Consider the following 20834-nt stretch of genomic DNA (forward strand, 5'->3'; position numbering starts at 1 on the left):
AAACACAGTCACTCGGTAGAAAGGCCAACAGCCAGTGTTCTACCTTAATATTAATTGGAGGATTCATACTGGAGAGAAACCTTGCAAATGTAAAGTTTATGCGAAGGCTCTTAGTATATGTTCTAGTTTTTGTGAATTTCAGTTACAGTAAATGAGGCATTTTCTTAAAGCATTGCAGCAGCCTTAATAAACTTCAGACTATTTGTATGGGAGGGAAGCTTTTCAGAGATGTGAATTTGACAAGACGTTTAGCAAATATTCATGATTGATTATATCCAAAAACGCACCTTGGAAAGGCTCCACAACAAAAATGTTTTGGTATCAAATTTATTGCACACAAGAGGATCAATATCCAGGAGAAAACCAGTGATCACTGGGCATATGTCAAACCTTTAGCCAATGTTACAAATTTGCCAGACATGAAAACATTTATATCGTGAAGAAAAATTTAAACCGGATTCATACACCTAAGTTATGAGAACCTATTTGCCGAACTTCTATGAAGATCAATACAAGCAAATCCATGCGGCTGAGAACCAGGTGGTTTTATTTCATAGTAATTGATAAATGTTTAAAATTTAATAGCTCCCATCTGTTGATAATTTTCAGCTTGAGGCAAAGCACTCTCAATTGGCATTGGTTCACCACAGCTTTTCCTGTGATGGAAGGTGGGTCTTATTCATAACCCACTTTCGTTTAATGCTATAACATTTGAAAATGCAGTATTTTAATTATAAATTAATTACAATTTTTTGCACAACTGAACAAAATAGTCCCAAAGCAAATGTCCATGCACTCTTTCTCCCCAAGAAACACCAAACAGAGGAACATTACAGATACAGGGACTAGGCAGGAGTAGTGGAAGGACCATGACAATGTTTGAGACCCATGGCCTACAGCAGGAAATGGGGTGGGAGTGAGTTAAGAGTGGAAGGTTAGGCACTTGGCAGAAACAAACAGACCATTTAATAATGGTAGCAAAGAGGAAGCCAGGCCACCCAGTTTCGGAAAAGAGATAGCTTACTGTTAATCCACAGTATCTGTATAACTAGATTCAGACCCTGCCTGATACAGTAGTGCGTGGAGCAGTTGAACACTAGGATGTAGCTGGGCTCAACTGATGTTTTGTCAGTGTAAAAATACAAGGTTTCGAAGATTTAGTGTGAAAAAAGAATGTAAAATATCTCATTAGTAACCTGTTAGGATTACCTGTTGTAAAGATAATATTCATGACACAGTGGGTTAAATAAAATATATTATTAAAGTTGAATTCCTCTGTTTTTTACTTTTTTTTTTTTTTTTTTTTTTTTTGAATTTTAAAGTAACCTACAGCTTGCCTTTTTATTTCTGGTAGACAGTTGTGCTCTGTAGAAAGTAATTATCAGAGAGACTGCTTGACTCAGAAGAATCAACACATTTGGAGGAGTTGAAAGATTTATTTTCCACAGGAAAATACTGGATTCTTCTTGTAATTCATTACAGAAGGCTTTTTTGTTCATGCTGCAGTTGATTTTACTCTTTTTACATACATGTGCTTATATCTTAATTGTTTGATTATTAAAAGGATTCATAGGATTCCACCATTTGTAGGCAAAGTGTACAAAGCAGCAACAGTACTCCTCTTTGAAGGGACCTGCGAGTCCCAGGTGGAGGCCTTACGGCCTCAGACACTCATAGGTCATGGCCACACCTGTGTAGGGGGAGGCCCAGAACTTTCTTGTGGGGGGATCTGTGAGATGGGCATGTAATAAGCACGTTCTGTCTACATCATCAGCCTCGACCTGTGTAACTGCCCAGGCACCACCAAAATTAGGGGCAAGTCATAATTTCTAAAAGTGCTGGCAGGCTGGCGCATCCTGCCCCTAAATAAGCACGTTCTGTCTACATCATCAGCCTCGACCTGTATAACTGCCCAGGCACCACCAAAATTAGGGGCAAGTCATGATTTCTAAAAGTGCTGGCAGGCTGGCGCATCCTGCCCCGAAATAAGCAGCAGCCTATGAATGCAGACATCACTTACCTTGGGCGTAGCTTTGGCCTGCCCCAGGCAACCCTGGAGCTCAGTATGGGGTCAGCCCAGAAGAACCAAGGTTAACCCCTGCCGGACTATACCGAGTAAGGTTGGTCATCTAGGAACCTTGTAGTGGCACTTCAGAATAATAAGGGTGTACAGAAAATTCCAAATTCTACCAGAGGAATCCTCTACTTGGGAAAAAGAATGACATTTACATCAGACTTGTCATCAGCAATGCTGGGTGCAGGGTAGTACTAGAAGAGTATCTCCTCAGGGCTCAGGGAATTGAGTTGTACGTCAGAAGTCTTCCAGACAAACTACCAGTCATGGAGACATGGGAGGAAGGTTTCTGAGAGAAATAAAGATGTAGAACATAATACCACAGGCTCTCTTTGAGAAAATAATTAGGAGACATGATGGAGCAGAACCATGAGCCCAGCAAGAAGTGCTATAGGGATGCAGGAGGCAGGTGGCCAGCACCGAGCAGCGGCCTGCACACAGCCCCCTGGTACCTGTCCTCTATCTTTATGGTCTCTTAAAGCCATGACCAGGGTTTAATCCAGCTCTGCCTTTTCCATATATGTCCCCCATTCTGATGGGTCTCCCTCTGACCTCGGGCCCTGGGTGCCACCCAGCTGCATCTGTCCTTCTGTCTGTATGCTTCTGATGCCAAAAGAAGTGTCTGTGTCAGGCACTAGAATCATCTGTTGCTCCTCCTATGCTTGTGCCTACATTCAGTACATTATCTAGTTCTGTCCACATGGTTTCTCAGATACATCTAGAATCCACTTACTTCATCTGACCTCTGCTGCTACACCTTCTTTGAGTCACATGGTCTCCTGACCTCCCACTGTCCCCCCGGGACCTTTCAGTCTGTTCACAGCCCAGCAACCAGGTGATCCTTTGAAATGAGAGCCAGAGCATATTACTCCTCAACTCAGAGCCTTCCTGTGGCCTCCTGTCTCCTTTAGGGTGAACATTCAGAAGCCCGTGACTCCCTCCTCTCCCTGCCCCACCCTGTGACCTCTGTCCTCCAGCTTGCTCCCTTTGACTTTCTGCTTCCTGGACTGTTTCTCTGACATGCCGGTCTTGTCATCAGTAATTTGCTCAGAACCTCCAGCAGCTCCCCATTTCTCTCAGAGGAAGGCCAGATTCCTTCGGCAGCCTGGGAGGACCTACAGGACCTGGCTTCTTGTTGCCCATTCTTACCTTGTTTCCAGTGACTGCCTTCCCTCTCTTGGGCTCCTGGCCTAGGAGTGCTCCCTCTCCTCCTCCACCTTTCCTGTTGCCCATCACCCCATTTTGGTGATGATTTCTCCTATTGAGATTGTCTTGTCTCTTGGTTTGTTTACTCTTTTATTCTCTGCTTTCCTCCCCTAGTCCATAAGCTCTCCTGGTATTGTCCCCAGCATCTTCAGGGCCTAGCAGGCACACAGTATGTACTTGACAGATCCCCGTTTGAGTAACTACACGAAGTCCTAGATGAAGTGGAGTGTTCTGACAGAAATGTAAATTAGGAACGTTGGTTGCAGAAGTAGAAAGTAGTAGACTAATAACCATAAAAGAAGTTGAATCCATAATCAGAGATTACACCTATCGCAAACCGCACCTGGCCTGATACTTCTGTCAGACCTTCATTCCTACCTTCTTACTATTTTCCTTAAATCACAGGGCCTAGACCAATCCATTTCATACCCAGACACCAAATCTGAGCAAGTACCATATAATGCCACTGAAGACTAAGTAGCAGTTGAGTTGTTGGACAATATATTGTTGTCCTGTTCAAAATATCTTCAGGTTTACTAACAGGCTCAGTGCCCTTTTCTGACTACAGAGCATACTACGAGGTTTCCGTGCTTGTCATGAGTTTGTGGAAGTTAGGAGCTCTGTGAACAGAGCTGTGCTGTGCTAAGAATGGCTGGTGGCTATATGGGAAGGCATTCGGCAGGCAGTTTTCCCTGAGTTCAGCCACAGACGGTTGCGTGGAGGAGTTTGTGTGCAACAGTCCCATGGTCCCCAGTGTTTATGGTTAGGTATCATCACTGATGCCTTATGTGTATCTCAAATGTACACTTTTTCTCTCTGATAGAGGATCAAGTGAATGTGCACTTAAAATCTCAAACACTGATTACTGTGCAAATACTTTTAGTGCAAGAAAAGACTACAGAGATTTTAAACTGTGTCTTTAATGGAGGGAGAATATCATCCAGGAAGAAACTTGAAAGAAAAACCTTAAGGAAAAAAATAGGGTCAAAAGCAGTGTTAGAAAGAATATGAGACAGCAAAAACATGAGAAAGAATTCTCTGTCACTAAATCCTTAGAGATGGTGGCTGTGGAAGGCAGAATAATGTCCCCTGAGGAGATCCACATCCCAATGCAGAACCTGTGCATCTGTGACCTTCCATGGCAGAAGGGACTTTGAAGATGTGAGCAAGATTAAGATGACCTTGAGATGGGGGAGACTGGGAGCCACAGACCTTTTCTGGCTGTGGTCAGAGGGAGAAGACTGTGGAGGAAGGGTTGGATGCAGTGCTGCTGGCTTTGACGATACACAGAGGGACCTCTAGCAGGGGAAGAAGCCAGCCTAGAGCTTCCAGAAAGCAGCACATCCCTGCCAACACCTTACCTTGATTTTAGCTCGGTGAGACCCCTTTCATACTTGTGATCTTACGGAACTTAGAAGTATACATTTATGTTCTATTAAGTCTGTAAGTGTGTGGTGGTTTGTTATAGCAGCAATAGGGAGCAAAGACACATAGGTGTGCTTTGTCTTGGAGGACTTTGGGGCTGACTTCTCGGTGAGTGCTGAACCAAAGGAAGGGATGAATTACTGTTGGAGAGCAGGATTTGGATTTCCATACCTTGTTTGTGGTAACCGAATGACGGTAGGCTCCTCCTGTGCAGATGGGAGCAGAGGACAGTAAGAACTGTTGGTTTTCTTAAGGTGAAGAGCATCTGAAAGACACATAAAAATAACCAGTGGACATTTTAACAAACTGATCAGGAGTGATGACCGTATTTCTAATTCCTGGGAGGAAGTAAAGAAATGAGCATTGCAAACACGTGTGATTGAGGTCTCTCTCATAGTAAAGAGACCTTGCCAGTCACTGTGAGAAGACATCTAGACACAGCAGATGTCTCTTGTGATTTTGTTGCCACCTGCCCCACAGACTGGCCGCTTTCATGCGTGTGTTCAGCATCAACTCCCTCCTTCTAGATGAAGGCTGCAGAGGATAAGGTTCGGTCTTATTCATCACATGTAGGCTAGATACACACGTATCTATTCACTGACCGGATGAGTGAATGGGCATTTATAAGTGAATGAGCATGAAGGAAAGGTTTGCAGGATTTCTTTCTACCAGTGGAAAGGTCATCATTTCTTCCCAGAGCATTGTCTAAAACATAAATTACCAAGTTAAACCAAGCAAAATCATAAAAAGAACTTTTAGGAACAAAATTACAGTGTCATCGCAATAGTATATAATCAGGGAAATGTAAATTACAACAACAATGAAATGCCCCCCTCTTCTGTGGTCCATCACACAGATAAATACTTTAAGATGGATTTTATCCAGCATTGGCATGAGATGAAGGACAATCTCTAACATTATGTACCAAATATAATTGGTATAGTTTCCCTGGTGGCCATATTTACCAAAATGTCAGATTTTTAACGAGCTTTTGACCCAGCATGTCTGTGTCTAAGCAGTGCTGCTGCATATGTGTTATGTCAGCTAGAAGCTTGTTCATAGCAGGATTGCTTGCATTTCCACTTCCCTTTCTCTGCCAGAGCAAGGAAGCCAACAAGAAAATAACTGTCCTCCAGTAGTGGAATGGCTCTAGACGCTGTGTGCTGTGTTCCTGATAAGATAGAAGCATGGTCCACACACTGCCTCGCATCTTTTCATCCTCAAGAAGAAATCTTTTCTTGTGACTATCGCGTGTGAGAATTAATCAGGAAAATTATATATTTCCAAATTCAAGGATATGTAGATGAGTAAAGGGATATTTCAGAGTAGCTAAGTGTAGGTTTATATACTATAGAGTAGGATTGCTGTAAGACATTAAAGCCAGGATAAGAAATTTAAATTTAATTCAGCTGCTGTTAGGGGCATATTATAAATCCTTGTCCTGTTATCTCCCTAGATACCCTTTTCTAAATGTACATATTCCAGAAATACTATGTGCATACATTTCCCTGTGGTAGCAATGTCAGGTTTTTTTTTTTTTAAAGTATGCATTCCTTACTAAATATTTAGTTCTCCAAGTTATTTTTTCAGTTTTGCAGAACCAAATATGTATGTCCTGAGCATCAAATAGATAAGTCCTTGTATATTCATAATCTTGGCTTCCATTCATATTGAGTCAGCAGTGAGATTTACAGGAGTTCTAGACAAATGGGACAGGACACATTATGGAAGCATAATGAAAACGCAAAACATAAAGGGAAATGTCTCTGTGTTCATTGCTTTTAATTTTTTTAGTGGAAAGTGAAAGTTGCAAGCTTGATTAATTAGGAGGTCCTACAGGATGGGAACTCTGTTTACTTTTATTTTTTAAAGATTTTTTTAAAAAAAATTTATTCATGAGAGAAACACACAGAGAGAGAAGCAGAGACACAGGCAGAGGAAGAAGCAGGCTCCATGCAGGAGCCCGATGTGGGGCCCGATCCCGGATCTCCAGGATAACACCCTGGGCCAAAGGCAGACGCTCAACTACTGAGCCACCCAGGTGTCCCTATTTTTTTTTTTAATTTTATTTATTAGAGACAGAGAGAGAGAGAGAGAGACAGGCAGAGGGAGAAGCAGGCTCCATGCAGGAAGCCTGATGTGGGACTCGATCCCAGGTCTCCAGGATCATGCTCTGGGCTGAAGGCGGCGCTAAACTGCTGAGCCACCGGGGCTGCTCTGGGAACTCTGTTTAACAAAACCAAACATGAGGTCATTCTGGTGTCTTCAGGTAGTGTGATCAAGAGAATGGACTAGGGATCCCTGGGTGGCGCAGCGGTTTGGCGCCTGCCTTTGGCCCAGGGCGTGATCCTGGAGACCCGGGATCGAATCCCACATCAGGCTCCTGGTGCATGGAGCCTGCTTCTCCCTCTGCTTGTGTCTCTGCCTCTCTCTCTCTCTCTCTGTGACTATCATAAATTAAAAAAATAAAAATTAAAAAAAAAAAAAGAATGGACTAAAATTATATCTATCCCATTAGGAGCCTACTTTTCCTCTGGGTTCCACAGCTCTGGACTAGGCCTCTGTACACTTGCCTCTCTGCAGGTGGGTGCCTGTGTACCCATTCCTTGAGAGGTCATGAAGATAACCTTTACTCAGGGTCATTAGGGAAGGCATCCAGAAAGGGTGGGATTTCTCCCAGATTGTTGATGGCACATACAGTAGTAGTAAGAAACAGATTGTGCCCGAACGGTAGACCCTGCCAAGACAGACAGTTGGGTACAGATATGAATATGAACTGTGGCCCTAACAGGAGAGAGGTGGCTCTGGAATCTGTGCTAGCAGTGAGCTGCTGCAGAGTAAAGAGAAGATGTACTGAACCCAAGCTACAGTGAGGGCAGCTGGTGTCGGTGTACACTTGGTAGTGAATTGGCAGAGCTGGGACAGCAAGACAAAGTGCTTTTGTGGGAATTTGAAAGAGGCGCCAGCTTCTGTCCTCTGCAGCTCAGGGATTTGTGTGAAATGGAGAAAAAGTTGTAGAAGTTGCCTCTGAGAGAATTACTAGAAATGGATGTCCCTTCCCCTAGGCAGATCCCCCACCCCAGAGCACACAATGTGAAGACTAGAGGGTGGGCTGGGTTTTGGCTCCCGCTGCCCCTTGGCTGGATGCCCTTGGGTAGACACAACCTGCAGAGTCCTTCATGGTGGCCCGGTTAGAAATTCTGGGCCTTGAATCCCAAAGCCAGGAAGGACATTTATGCCTATTCTGTAGGTGGCACACATCCTTCCTGTCCCACAGAGAACTCCTCTGTTCTATGTTCTATGGAGTGGCCTTTGACTCCTCCAGCCCAGTCCTTTGTCTGTGCTTTCTTCCTGATATTTACTCCCTCCCCCTCTACTCATCCATGCTTGATATACAACCTTTTCCTGGGATCCGGTACTCTGAAAGGGAGGCAGGCCACGTGCAGGTGCCACATGATGCCTTCAGTGTGGACACAATGGGTCCTTGACAGGTTTTGCATATATATATAGTACATGTTACTTATCTTTTCTCATGAGTAGGGATGGGAACATCCTTAATTGTATTACCAACAGCATCATGCCCTAATACAGAAATACTTAGTGTGTGTAGGAACTTTTAAGATGTGTCTTACATTACAAGTAGTATTATTATACCTTCAGTCAATTGCTAATTTTTAAAAAAAGTGATGATTTTCTTTAGCTGTCATTTTCATATTAGTATCAGCATCATTAAAAATTAACTTATGAATGGCCTGAGGGATTAAGAAAATTGGAGTGGATTGTGATTAGCACACTCTCTTGTAAGGGCAGCAGGTGGTCTCTGTTATATTCCCATGTGAGTCGTCCATATGTGCTGCCCATTTAGAAACATACGTACATGTGACTTCCGTAGCTATGCAGGTACAGGTCAAGATTCAGGGCTGCCCTAGTCCTAGGATAAGCTTCATCTTTGTGCAGCAGCCTTCCCTGACTCCCTCCCTCAAAGGCCGCCTTCATCTCTGAACTCATGGGCACATGTCTTAGGAGCATTAGATTTGGGGGCTATTTTAGATTGCTGCATTGTAATCTATAGAGAGCACATAGCAGATTGGGTAGGCCCAACTGGAAGTAACTTCTCATATATCATCGATATTATCAGAAGCATGGCCTTCATAGTATGTTCCTAAGTATGTTTCTTAAGAAATGATACTAAGTTGCAGTCTGGTGTAGAACAATATGCTGTCCTGGGTTCAGAAAATGGAAGCCCCTCCTCAGGTCTAGTTCTCATCAAGTGACACCCAGAGGGTGGCTGGAATGCTTTGTCAGGTTTTGGGGATGATGCAGAGGTATAGCTGGCAGAAATGTATTTTAAGTATCCATGCTTTGTTTATCACTAAAGAAAAGGGAAGAGCTTCTTTTTTTTTTTTTTCTAGAACTTTTCCTTGTTCATAAAAATAGTATTTGAGAAAAAGATTCCTGAGAAAAATTAAGTAATTTATTTAACTTGATACTCTTTTTACCAAAGATTTCTGATAACTAACTAAAAGAAATGAACATTGCATTAATTTTAGCCTACAATTTTTTTTTGTTTATAACAGTCATTTTTGTGGGGGGTATGTTTTAGGGCATCATTCAGAAGATAGTGGACAGTCACAAAGTAAAGCACGTGGCCTGCTATGGATTTCGCCTCAGTCACCTGCGGTCAGAGGAGGTTCACTGGCTCCATTTGGATATGGGTGTCTCCAATGTGAGGGAGAAGTATGAACTTGCACACCCACCAGAGGAGTGGAAGTAAGATTACATACCTACTTTGGTGTGACTCACCCTTGATTTGTTTTGCATATTAAATCACACACAAGAGGATGAATGTCTTTGCTTCATTTCATACTGATTGTAATTACGTCTCCTGTATAAATAAAATGGCTGGTAATGATTAACCAGTGATCTCTTCTAGACTTCAGTCTGTCTTTGTGGCACCAGCGACTGGACTGCTGGAGCTTCCGGTTGGGGTCTGTGGGATGGCCTTTGGCTAGTCACACTTCTCTTGTCAGGACTACTTTGTGTCAACTTTGGCTCTAAGAGCTCAATTCCTGGTTTTTTCCTTTCTGGCCTGTTAGCTTCCTTTTGTGCAGCAGGCCTTCCTGAGCGCTGAGGAGACCACACCTGCTTATGTCACTAATGTGCAGCAAGGCCTGCCCCATCGGGCCTGGTAACCTCTGGCTCACCCAAAAAAGAGTGAGTGTGTATTTGATGTTAGGTAGCCACTCGTCTGACCTTACCGAATCTGAAACAATTCAAGGTGAATTAAAAGAGTTCTCTATAATTGTCCTCTATCTGGTTCTCTCCGAATAATTGTTTCCACTGATAAGCAGAGTAACATGTTAGCAGGAAACTACAAGTAAAACACTTCCATGTGAGAGAAGGTAGGCCCCTTGCACCGGCGCCCTTGTGTTTGTAGCTGCAGCCACAGAGACAGAGGCGCTGTGGACTCTCAGTGGTGGGCATTCTCAGTCCAGCTGCCTAAATTGATTAGAGGAGACATTTGAAAAGAAAAACAAACATGTGAAGGTTAATAAATCTCTAGTTGAATACAGCCTTGTCCTAGTTTACAAGAAATATACTTGTATTTTCAGGTTGATCAAACAGCTGGAACTGACTGAACTACGGGGATATTCCACGATGACGTAGTTTGGTTGGGTTATACCAGTGGCTAGCAGAGGTTTGACCTCCAGCTATTTAGCCAGTCAATCAAATAAGTGCTTAAAAGTTAAGAATATTGAAAAGTTAATTAAAAATACCTGCAGGTATGTTTATTCAACATACTTCTTTATTTACATGGACATGTCAGAGGCACACTTCACTATGACAGTCTCCCTGTTGCTCAGTAAAACGTTTGTTGAATGTAGACCACTCAGTATACAAAGCTCTGTTTCTATTCTTTTAAGCCAACTTATTTTGCTTCATTTCAAGGAAACTTGAGCGGGCACTACCCTATTTTGTGGAGCCTGAACCCTCAGAAGTAAGACTGGGTGAGGTAGAACTTGGCCAAATGCAGGGCTGAGTCTGACGCTGACAGAGGGGGTGAACAGGACGCCCCTGTTGTCGTCACCACGGAGTGGGTCCACAGCCAGGTGCCAGGCCAGCTGTGTGCTCTTTATAATCTGTACATTTGCAGTGTGGAAAATGTGTATGTCACATAGCTCTCCCCAGTCTTATGAGGTAAGGTTGGAGGAAACGGGCAACAGACTTGATTTAAGTTCCTCTTACAGAGAGAACTCAGGACACAGCTTTGACTGGAATGTAGCTGACTTCATACTGCAGGCTTTTAAAATGAACATGCCCATCTCAGGAGGACTTCTGTAGTCTTAGCTCTGAGAGGAGCCTGGCGAGTAAGGTCAGTAAAGGTGCGTGGACAGTGGGGTGGAGGGGATGAGACAGGAAGTGGGGCTGGAGGCACAGGTGGTCCCTGTGGATGTTTCTGGGAGGGTCAGGCTTCATGCTGCCCCTCTGTGCATGCCGAAGGAGGCAGAACTTAAAGTGTCAGTAAGGAACAGGATGGTATTTTAAAAAAGAACCAAGTAGATTTGAAAAAGGTTCAAACACAAGTTCTAGAAACCACTGGATGGATGAAACAGGAAACCAGATATACCTGAAAAATTAGTTAAGCAGAAATGTGGATCTGAGACAATTTGCCCAAAAGAAAGCACATAGAGGTCAACATGTGGAGGGTGTAAAAGCACGTTGTGTAACATGAAGAATGAGAAAGTCAACCCATTTCTTGTAAGAGTTCTCAAAGAGAATAGAAAGAATGAAGAAAAGGAAATACTCCAAAGAAATAATGACTGAGGATTTCCTAGCAGTGGTGAATACCATGAGTACTTAGGTATAGGATTAACATAAAATCCCAAATAGGGTTAATGAAATAAATCTATACTTTGGTGGATTATAGTCAAATCATGTACAAAAGAAAAAGATGATGCTAAAAGAAACCAGGGAAAAATTCACAATTCTCCACAGTGGGAATATGTTCCAAGTGGTGAGAAAAAGTAATTGGCAACCTGTATTTGTTCAGATTCAGTTACCATTCAGGAGCAGGTACTTTCCTCAGAGAGTTTACCACCAAAAGAAACTTCCACAAATATACTTTAGGAAAAGGAAAGTGATTTCTGAAGGAGGTTTCAGATTCAAGAAGGAATGCTAGGGAAAAAATTGGATAGATAAAAAGAAGCATTGGGTCTAAAAACAAATAATGATTAGAATGGATTTTTCATATTAAAAAAACAGAACCCAAATAGTGGGTGCATGTCAGAAGACAGCTGCTCAGAATTAAAGTTGTCACCCATCTTTTAAAATTATATATAAAAAATTAAAAATAAAATTGTATATTGGGACAGTCATGAAACACTAGAAATAGATTTTATAAGCTTAACAGGTGGGTGAATAGGTGTTGGGGGAAATGCAGCAATCAGAAGGAGGCAAGAAGTGGAGAAGGAAGGGATTGGAAAGCAGGACAAAGAGGAATCACAGACTAGACTTTGGAAATAAGCTCAAGCAGACTAACAGTAACTGGTTAGATTGTTAGGTGTGATTAAAAAATAGAGCCCAGCTGTTTTTTATGACAGGTATCTTAAACAGTGATGTTGAAGACATTCTTATGTGACTTACAGGAAGAAACATTTTACCTTAAGATCCAGTACACACGCACGTGTATGTATCTCGGAACTGTTTACATATGTAAGCATATGTACTTCACATACTCCACGTATGTACTTCACAAAACCATACCCAGCCTCACTAGTACACTGAAGTCTAAACTTTTCATCCAGGGGCAATCAGTTCTGTTCAACTTCATTTAGATACATAGATGGTGGATGGATGGATAGATGGATGGACAGACAGATGGATAGAAGGATGGATGGATGGATACAGAGAGGGATAGATGGATGGATGGTTGGATGGTTGGATGGAGAGATGGACAGAGATGGATGGTGGGTGGGTGAATGGATGGGTGGATGGAGATGAATGGATGGATAGATGGATGATGAGTGGATGGAGATGGATGGTGGGTGGGTGGATGGGTGGATAGATAGGTGGATAGAAGGATGTATGGATACATACAGAGGGAGGGATAGATGGATGGATGGATAGATGGATGGTGAGTGGGTGAATGGATGGATAGAAAGATGGATCGATAGATGGATACGTACAGAGGGAGGGATAGATGGTGGATGGATAGATGGATGGTGAGTGGGTGGATGGATGGATGGATAGAAGGTGAATGGATGAAGAGATGGATGGTAGGTGGGTGGATGGATGGACAAATGGATGGATACATACCGCAAGAGGGATGGATGGATAGATGGATGCTGGGTGGGTGGATGGATAGAAAGATGCAGAGGGGGGGGATGAATGGATAGATAGAAACCATTTTCCTACCTACTAACCAGGGGGTGGGGTGGAGGGTGGGGCAAGGGGATTGGTCTTGCTTTATTAATATCCTACGAAAAAAGTTTCAAGACAGAAAAGTATTCTTAGGGATATGGAGGGTAACTACATGGTAATAAAAGGCTCATTTCACAAGAATTGATGAAGAATAGAAATAGATGGAACTATTTAACTTGTAAGTTCCTAAAGACATTTCTCAAAATATATAAAGCAAAATCAGTAATAAAAGAATAGAACTTACCTCTCCTAATAATTAAAAAGAAAACAAATAGTAAGTAAACAGTTTTTAAATTATGTTTTCCACTGTCCTTTTTAATGTGGAAATATAGAGTCAGTGCACATGGCTAGTGTGTTAATCAATTTGAAAACACATTCCTAAATAATTGATGGTTCAAAGTAAAACTGCCAGTTTGCTGAGGGTCTGGCTATGCTCCCTTGTTGTCCACCTCCCAGGGCTCTTCCCTTTCGCCCTCCAGTCCACCTCCTGTAGGAGCGAACGCTGTCAGTCATTTCTTACCTAATGACATTCTTCACTTCACCTCTTGCCTGCCCAGCTTTCCTACTTTACTGACCATTCACTGTCTTCTCTTGCTTAGCACTAAAATTTGGGGCTGCTCCAGTGACCTCTTCCTCTTTCTTCTCTCTGTAGACCTGCCTTTGGCATAAAATCACACTTTAATTGGACAGACACAGGGAACCAATAAACCAGTTATTGCCCGACCCAGACAAAAATCCTAAGAGCTGGTGGCTTGGGGGAGCAGTAGTAGGAGTGAGAAGCAGTTGTACAAAGATTTTTTTAAAAGGTAGAGCTCATAGGATTTGCTGAAGAGTCTAAAAATATATACATCCAATGAAATATGTCATACGTTCCTGTAGAAGCTTCCAGGGTTCCTCATCATCCCCGAAGCCAACTGCAGAGCTGCTGATCTTCCATCTCTTAGCCCCATCTCCTCTTGCTCTTACCCTCCTTCCTGCGCGCTCCAGCAGCTTGCACTCTTTGACGTCTCCATGTTCTCCTTTCAGAGCTACCAGATCAGGATCTAATTTGATAGGATCTTCTCTGCTTTCAGCTTTCTTGCTTGGTCGATGGTACAGACTTTTATTGTTGAGAACTTTCCACTTGCTCCACCCTAATCATATGGTTCTCTTATTGGTTCTTGAACAAGCCAAGTATATTGTACCTTGGGGTCCTTGTACTTGGTGGGACGCTGGTAGCTGTGCCCCCTCTGCTGTGTCCAGCATGGCTTGGACTCCCCATCATTTAGGGCAGGCGCTCCACTGTCACCTTTTCTGTGGTCTTCTCCCACTGTTCTATCTGTAGGGCTCACTGCCTACCCACCTGATGACTCCCTCAGGGACTTGGTCTTATTCCCTGCTGTGTTACTGGTTTCTGGTTTGTTGTGCCTGGTACATAGTAGGCACCCAGTAAAAACTTAAGTGAAAACTGAATTAGCGTCAGTGAAAGTGTAAATTAAGCCAAGAAGCAAAACACTATGATGGAATAATAACTTCTATTCCACTAGGGATGAACACCTGTAGTTTATGTTAATAACAGTGTTTCACACTAACACGTTGCTTACTATGTGGCAGACATTGTGCTTGCTTTATCAAAATGAATTCTTACCATAGTCTCATCAAGTGGGTGGATACTCACCTTTTAGCCATTTTACTTGTGAGAAACCTCAAGATAGATGGGTGGGTGGAGGGTAGAAAGTGGAGTCTATGTGCTCAGCTCATTCCTCTTTCCTCCTGTGTAAATACAAGAAATGGAAGCACCTTCCAGCAGGCATCTTCTTAGTTAATAAGTGGTTTGTGAGGGCAGCTGCACTCCTGGCTTTAGTTTTGAGAACTAAGATCTTATTCAAATGGAAGTGCCAGGACTCATCAGAATAATTGGATGTTAATTTCCATTCTCAGGTTTTTGAACATGGATGTGTGTGTGTGTGTGTGTGTGTGCGCGCGCGCTATCTGCTATAGGATCTGTTCATACTGTCCAATAATCCTGAGCTAGAAGCTTGCTTACCTAAGTCCTCAGCTCTTCAAACACCTCTGTAAGCTAGCTTGCAGCACACAGTGTGATTGTAACTGTGTCAGGCAGCATGACCTTACAGAGGTGTCATTCTTGCCACTGGGGAAAGGAAGGGCTGGTTTGATAAATGGCTGTCCTTGTGGGAAGAATAACAAAAAAGTTAGATCCTAAAAAATAAAAATAAAAAAAATAAAAAATAAAAGTTAGATCCTAACTCAAATAATACACAGAAACCCACTTGAGGTGGATCAGGTGAGAAAAAAGTTTAATGGAAAATATAGTTGAATGTGTCTCTGGTCCTGGAGTAGGAAGATTTAGTCCCCCAAAATGTTCACTGTAAAAGGAAAGAACAGCAGGTTTGAGTTCATTAGAATTAAGAACTTCTGTATATCAAAAGGTGTATTTTTAAAAGTGGAAAAGCAAGTTGCAACTGAGATATTTGCAACATCTATAATGAACAGAAGATGGTGCTAAGAGTTCTTCTGATTGATATGAAAATTGCAGACAACTCAGTAAGTGGGCCAGAGACAGGAAGGTATTGTCCTAAAAGAGAAAACAAGTTTGAACAGTAATCATAGGCAGACACTGTCAGCCTCAGTAGCTATCAGGGAGATGGGAATCTAGACCATAAGATCTGTCTTCTACTCCCTGGTTCGCAAAAAGTAAGTTGTCGGCAGTATTGGTAGCTGGAGAGGTGAGGGATCAGACGGGGTGTTGCCTACATTGCTGGTGAGAAGGTAAATGGGTAAATCTATTTGGTGAACAGCTTGAAAATCGAGGCATTATACACTCTTCTACAATCCTGCAGTTCTACTTCAGATTTGTCCTTGAGAGACTCTTAGGTTTCTGTACCAGGCAAGAATATTATACGCAAGTCAAAATGATTGAACTGTAGGGATGTGCAGCGGTCGGGGTGAATCTTAGCTACGTAAGCTCATGTGACAAAACGGAGTCTCCCAGGGTGGTGGTGTGAATACACTAAGTACCACTGAACTGTGCACTCTATAATGTTAATTTTTTGTTATGTGAATTTTACCTCCATTAAAAAAAAAAAAAAGTAAGTCTCAGAAGATGATATAATGACAAACTTTTATAAAGTGAAGAAAAAACCCTAAAAGGATGTTGGGAACATATTAGTTGGGTAAGACAGTATGGCTCGTATAGGTAAAGGACCAGAGGGAAATCATTCAGAGCCTCTGCAGGAGGAGCAGCCTGCCCCCCCAGTCTCCATCAGGCCCCCAGGGGTGTGTGCGGAGCCCTCAGGTTCTGATGCAGGCTCGGAAAGCCAGGCCCTTAGGAGACACATGCCCTGCTGCCTGCCTGGCCAGCCACCATACCATCCTAATCGATACTGTGGCAGGCGGTGTCCTGCAGCTCCGAGAGGTTTCTATCAGATTTCAGCTTTAAAGTTTTGCACTTAGATCTTTCTAGTGAACCAAATTTTGGTAATTAAATTTCGCTTATCTGAGTCAACCTATGTGGAGTGGTGTGTTTGGCTTGCAGGTGGGTTAGTCAGATATAGACAGTCAGAGCTGTGAGGGAAATGGCCCAGTCCTTTCTGATGTCGAACCCAGGGCTTGGAGGGCCAGGCCTGAGAGATGGCTCTCGGCCTTTGAGAAAGGATTGTGGGGCTTTGCAAGTGAAGAACCTCCTCGTTGTTACTAAGACGTGGTTCCCACCCCCCTGCTTCTTGCTGTTCTCTCACTGTCCTGCAGCAGCCCCTGGCTTTGTGAGGACACAGCTGTTTTCAGACCTCAGCAGGAGAAAAAGTCTTTCATAGAGAGGAAAGCTGTGCCATTTTTCAAAGATGGTAAATGAAAATGAATAATGATCGTTTTGGAAGCTTTCGATTATTTTTGATAGTTTCCTATGTTGCCTTGAACTGGCACTGCCTCTATATGTGCCTTCATTTGAAAGCAAGTCTTCCATTGTAATCCTGCATTCAACAAGAGATCTTTCAGGGGTTAAAGCAGAAAGACAACAAATAGAGGAGCGCTCTCACATTTGGAGATGAAACCTTTAAAATGAGGATGGACTTTTAATTTGCTGGTCTGTTACTTAAACATTTACTGGATGCTTCTGCCTCAGACGTGAGGAGCGGGAAGATAGGTGAGTTTCCAACAGTTTCTGGCGAGGCTGTCTGGCTGTGGACTGACTCTGGCCAGGCTGGTTGAAGAGCAGCTCTACTGGGTGTTGTGACCATGGTTATGGAACAGTCTAGTCTATGCCCGTGGAGATTTCTTTTTATTCTCTGTATGTATCAAAAGTTGCAAGAATAGTACACAGAAGCCCTGTGTATCCTTCACCTAGCTTCCCTAAAATGTTCAAGCTTTCATAAACATGGTACAGTAATTGAAACCAGGAACTTACATTGATACAGGATTGTTAACTGATGTACAGATGTTATACACATTTCCGCAGTCACCCCGCTTAACATCCGTTCCCACTCCAGGGTACCATGTGGCTTTTCACTGTGTCCTTAAGTCTTTGCTAATCTGAGACAGTTCCTCAGTCTGTTTATGTCCATCATGACCTTGACACTTTGGAAGAATACTGGCTGCTTATTTGTACCATGTCTTTCAATTTGGGTTGGTCTGGGTTTGTTTTCATGGTTATATTGAGGTTATGTGTTGTTGGCAAGAATACTACAGCCAAACTGTTGAACCCATCACAGTGCATCTTATTGGGAAGTCTGTAATGATGGTGTGACTCCGTTTTACAGATGTTTTTAACTTGGATCATTTGGTTTAAGGTGGTGGCCAGGTTTCTCCACTGTAGAGTTACTGTTTTCTCCTTTGTAATTAAGAAATACCTGCCTTGGGGGGGGAGGGATATACTGAGACCTTGTAGATATTCCTGCTTCTCATTGTATTTTCACCTACTAATCTCTGTACCATTGATGATTCTTTCTTACAGCTATTACTGCTATAATTTTTGCCTAATGATGAATTTCTTTTTCCATTCTTTTGAGGATTTTTAAGTGGAGTCTGTTGTAAGAAGGAGCAGTCCATACTATGTTATTTGTAAGGCCCATCAAGAAACAATATCTGTGTTGTTTCTGGAAATTGTACTTTATTTCACTACACACAGACTGGCTACCTGATCCTTCTCCGTATCAGGGTTAACAGGTTCTTTGTGCAAACACTTCCTACTCCTCCCTGCCGTTAGTTGGTTAGCTTTTGGGTATCTTGGTGCTCGTTGTTGGTAAGACTGAAGGGGTTAGTGTCGGTGGCCTTAATAGGAAGTTACTACTTAGGAGAAGCACAAGGATTATTTTATTTGGGGTATGTTATATTTAACTGCTATTCAGAAATCCATGGAATGGCATATAGCAGAATAGTGGAAGTGTGTTTCAAGATGAGGCCAGGCTCTTAGAAGAGTAGCACAAGGGTAAGGAGGATGGTGACTTTCATGGAAGAGGGGGCAGTGGGGATGTCAGCACTCATGGGCCAGTAGGCTGTGGGTGTTGGCTGCTGTGGTTTAAGGACTGAGCCAGGGTGATGGAAGGTGATTAAATCAGGCGACCTTGGGCAGTTTAGCAGCGCTATCAGGAACATACACTAGATTGTACGGATTGAAGCAGGGACCAGAATCCTTCTCATGATTGAAAAGCTTGCCTGCTTGCACACAAGATCAGTTCCTCTTTCCCTGTTTCTGAGCCATAGCATCTCTTGGTTTCATTCTTCTTTGTAGCATTCGTGCATGTGCTTGCAGAGGGATCCGTGTCTGCCTCTTTATCACCTGTAAGACCTGGGGCCACTTACCCAATGCCCTGAAACAATTTCCCCCGTCAGCAAAAACAGGGTGAGATATTACCCTCCTCATTACTTCTTAGCCAGGGCACTGCACTCGCCTCCGGCCCTCCTGCTTCTCCCCCGGGCCCTGTTGTCTGTCCTACACACTGTAGCCTTCCTAGTCTAAGAAATGTACATCTTGCGATGACACTGCCATGCTCATAGTGCTCCAAGCCCCGTAGTCATGACGTGCAGGGGCCTCTGGGATTTGCCACCTCCTGATCTCTCTCTCTCCCTGCAGTCCTTCCACTCAGTGCTTGTGCTCAGTGGGCTTGAGCTGCATTTACCTTCTCACTCCTCCTCTAGCCTCAGGACCATCATCCATTCTCTTCCACCAGTTTAGAACTCTTGTCCCTGTACATGATGGCGTCATGACTCTCCTCGGATTTACTCTCCTCGTTTACTCCCCTCGGATCTTCATTCAGACGTCACTGAATCAGAGTGTCCTTCACTGGCTACCCCGCACAAAATAATACTTCATCACTTATCATGCCCCATTACCTTGCTTCTTTGTCTTTATCGTATTTCCTGCCACCTCATAGATATTTGTGTATTTGCTGTCTGACTCTCACCACAAATTGTATAGAAACTTCCGAAGGCCAGCTCTTGGCCTGTTCTATTCACTGATGTCTTCCCAGCCCCTGGAGCCCTGCCTAGGATGGAATTGGTGCTGGAAATCAGTATCTGTAGAGTAACTACTAATGTAGTAAGAAGCCGTGGAGCCCACAACAATTGTGTGCCAGTGAGTGTGCTTGGTGTTCTGTGCTCGCTCATTCATTGATTTCCACCAAGGACTTTGTGAAGACACCAAGGCAGAGGCGATGGCAGACTGTGGATGGCCATGGAGCCAGAGGCCACAGGAAGAAGCCTTCCTGCTTCTGTCAGGGCCATTGCCGACTAGAAGGAGGCTGTAGTCTCGTGCTTATCCCCATCTCTTCCAGGACCTGAGTAGTCATGAGGTGTCCGTTGAGGCCATTGTCAGCATCATCAGGGTGCTGGCTGGTCGCAGCAAGGATGTGCAGCCAGGCGGCCCAGTGTTTGGTCTGAGGTCTGTTTCCTTATCGTTACGTGCGATAGTGTCTGTAGCAAAAGCTTCCTGTGTCCTGTTTGATCCCGAATGTGCAGCCTTGGGACCAATTGCTGCTTCTTGCAGAGCACCATCTTCCTAGTCTGCTACATGTGAATCACTCCACTTCTGTTCTCTGGCTTAGGAGAAATAGTGCATGTAAAGTGCCTGGTAAGTCCTCAGTTCAGAATAAATGAACTCTAGCGTGCTTCTACAAATGACTGCCCCACATAGATAATCTGCGATAAATTATTGACCTTGTTCTGAGAGTAGAAGTAGAAGGGAACCTAATCATTTGGCAATTATGTGTTTTAATAAAGATGGACACTTAAAAATCTTCACAGAACTTGTGTGTGTGTTTCTTGGATTTTTTCCACCTTTAGCTGAACCAAACAAAAGAATTGTATTTACTACTTTGTTTACATGTCTTCCTTGTGAGCCTATTACATTTTTGTAAACATCAGTTAGTAAAACTTCAGAAAAAAAATAGATCTTCCTATAACCTTTGGGTAGGCAAATATTTTATAAATAAGACACTAAAAGAATTTTCTAAAAAGGAAAAGAATAAATAGAGCTGCATAATATTATGAACTCTTTTCCTGAAAAAATAACATTAAAATAAAAACATTTTTAAAATATATTTTTTTAAAGATACTATTAAGAGAGTGAAAGGCAAGCCTTGCGGTAGCAGAAGATAGGAGTCTAATGATGGCCTCACACCCTGACCATGTGAGGAATGCCTACAGGTCAACTGGGGCTTGAGGAGGGGAGATCAACAACCCTTTAGAAAGAACAGATATTTCACAAAAGATTTCC

General features: G+C 43.1%; 1 protein-coding gene across 15 annotated transcripts in view; it reads left to right on the forward strand.

The window, feature by feature from the left end:
• PTK2 (protein tyrosine kinase 2) overlaps positions 1 to 20834 on the forward strand; it is a 262540-nt gene that overhangs the window by 90766 nt on the left and 150940 nt on the right. For 14 of the 15 annotated variants that reach the window (XM_041769011.1, XM_041769012.1, XM_041769013.1 and 11 more), the window contains one exon: positions 9309 to 9475. The exons of the other annotated variant lie outside the window; for it this stretch is intronic. In XM_041769011.1, coding sequence (XP_041624945.1) covers positions 9309 to 9475 — 167 coding nt within the window. The remainder of the gene's footprint in view (positions 1 to 9308; positions 9476 to 20834) is intronic. 15 annotated transcript variants of the gene reach the window in all.

The sequence above is a fragment of the Vulpes lagopus genome, chromosome 9 (assembly GCF_018345385.1).
Source record: "Vulpes lagopus strain Blue_001 chromosome 9, ASM1834538v1, whole genome shotgun sequence".
NCBI classification, from domain to species: domain Eukaryota; kingdom Metazoa; phylum Chordata; class Mammalia; order Carnivora; family Canidae; genus Vulpes; species Vulpes lagopus.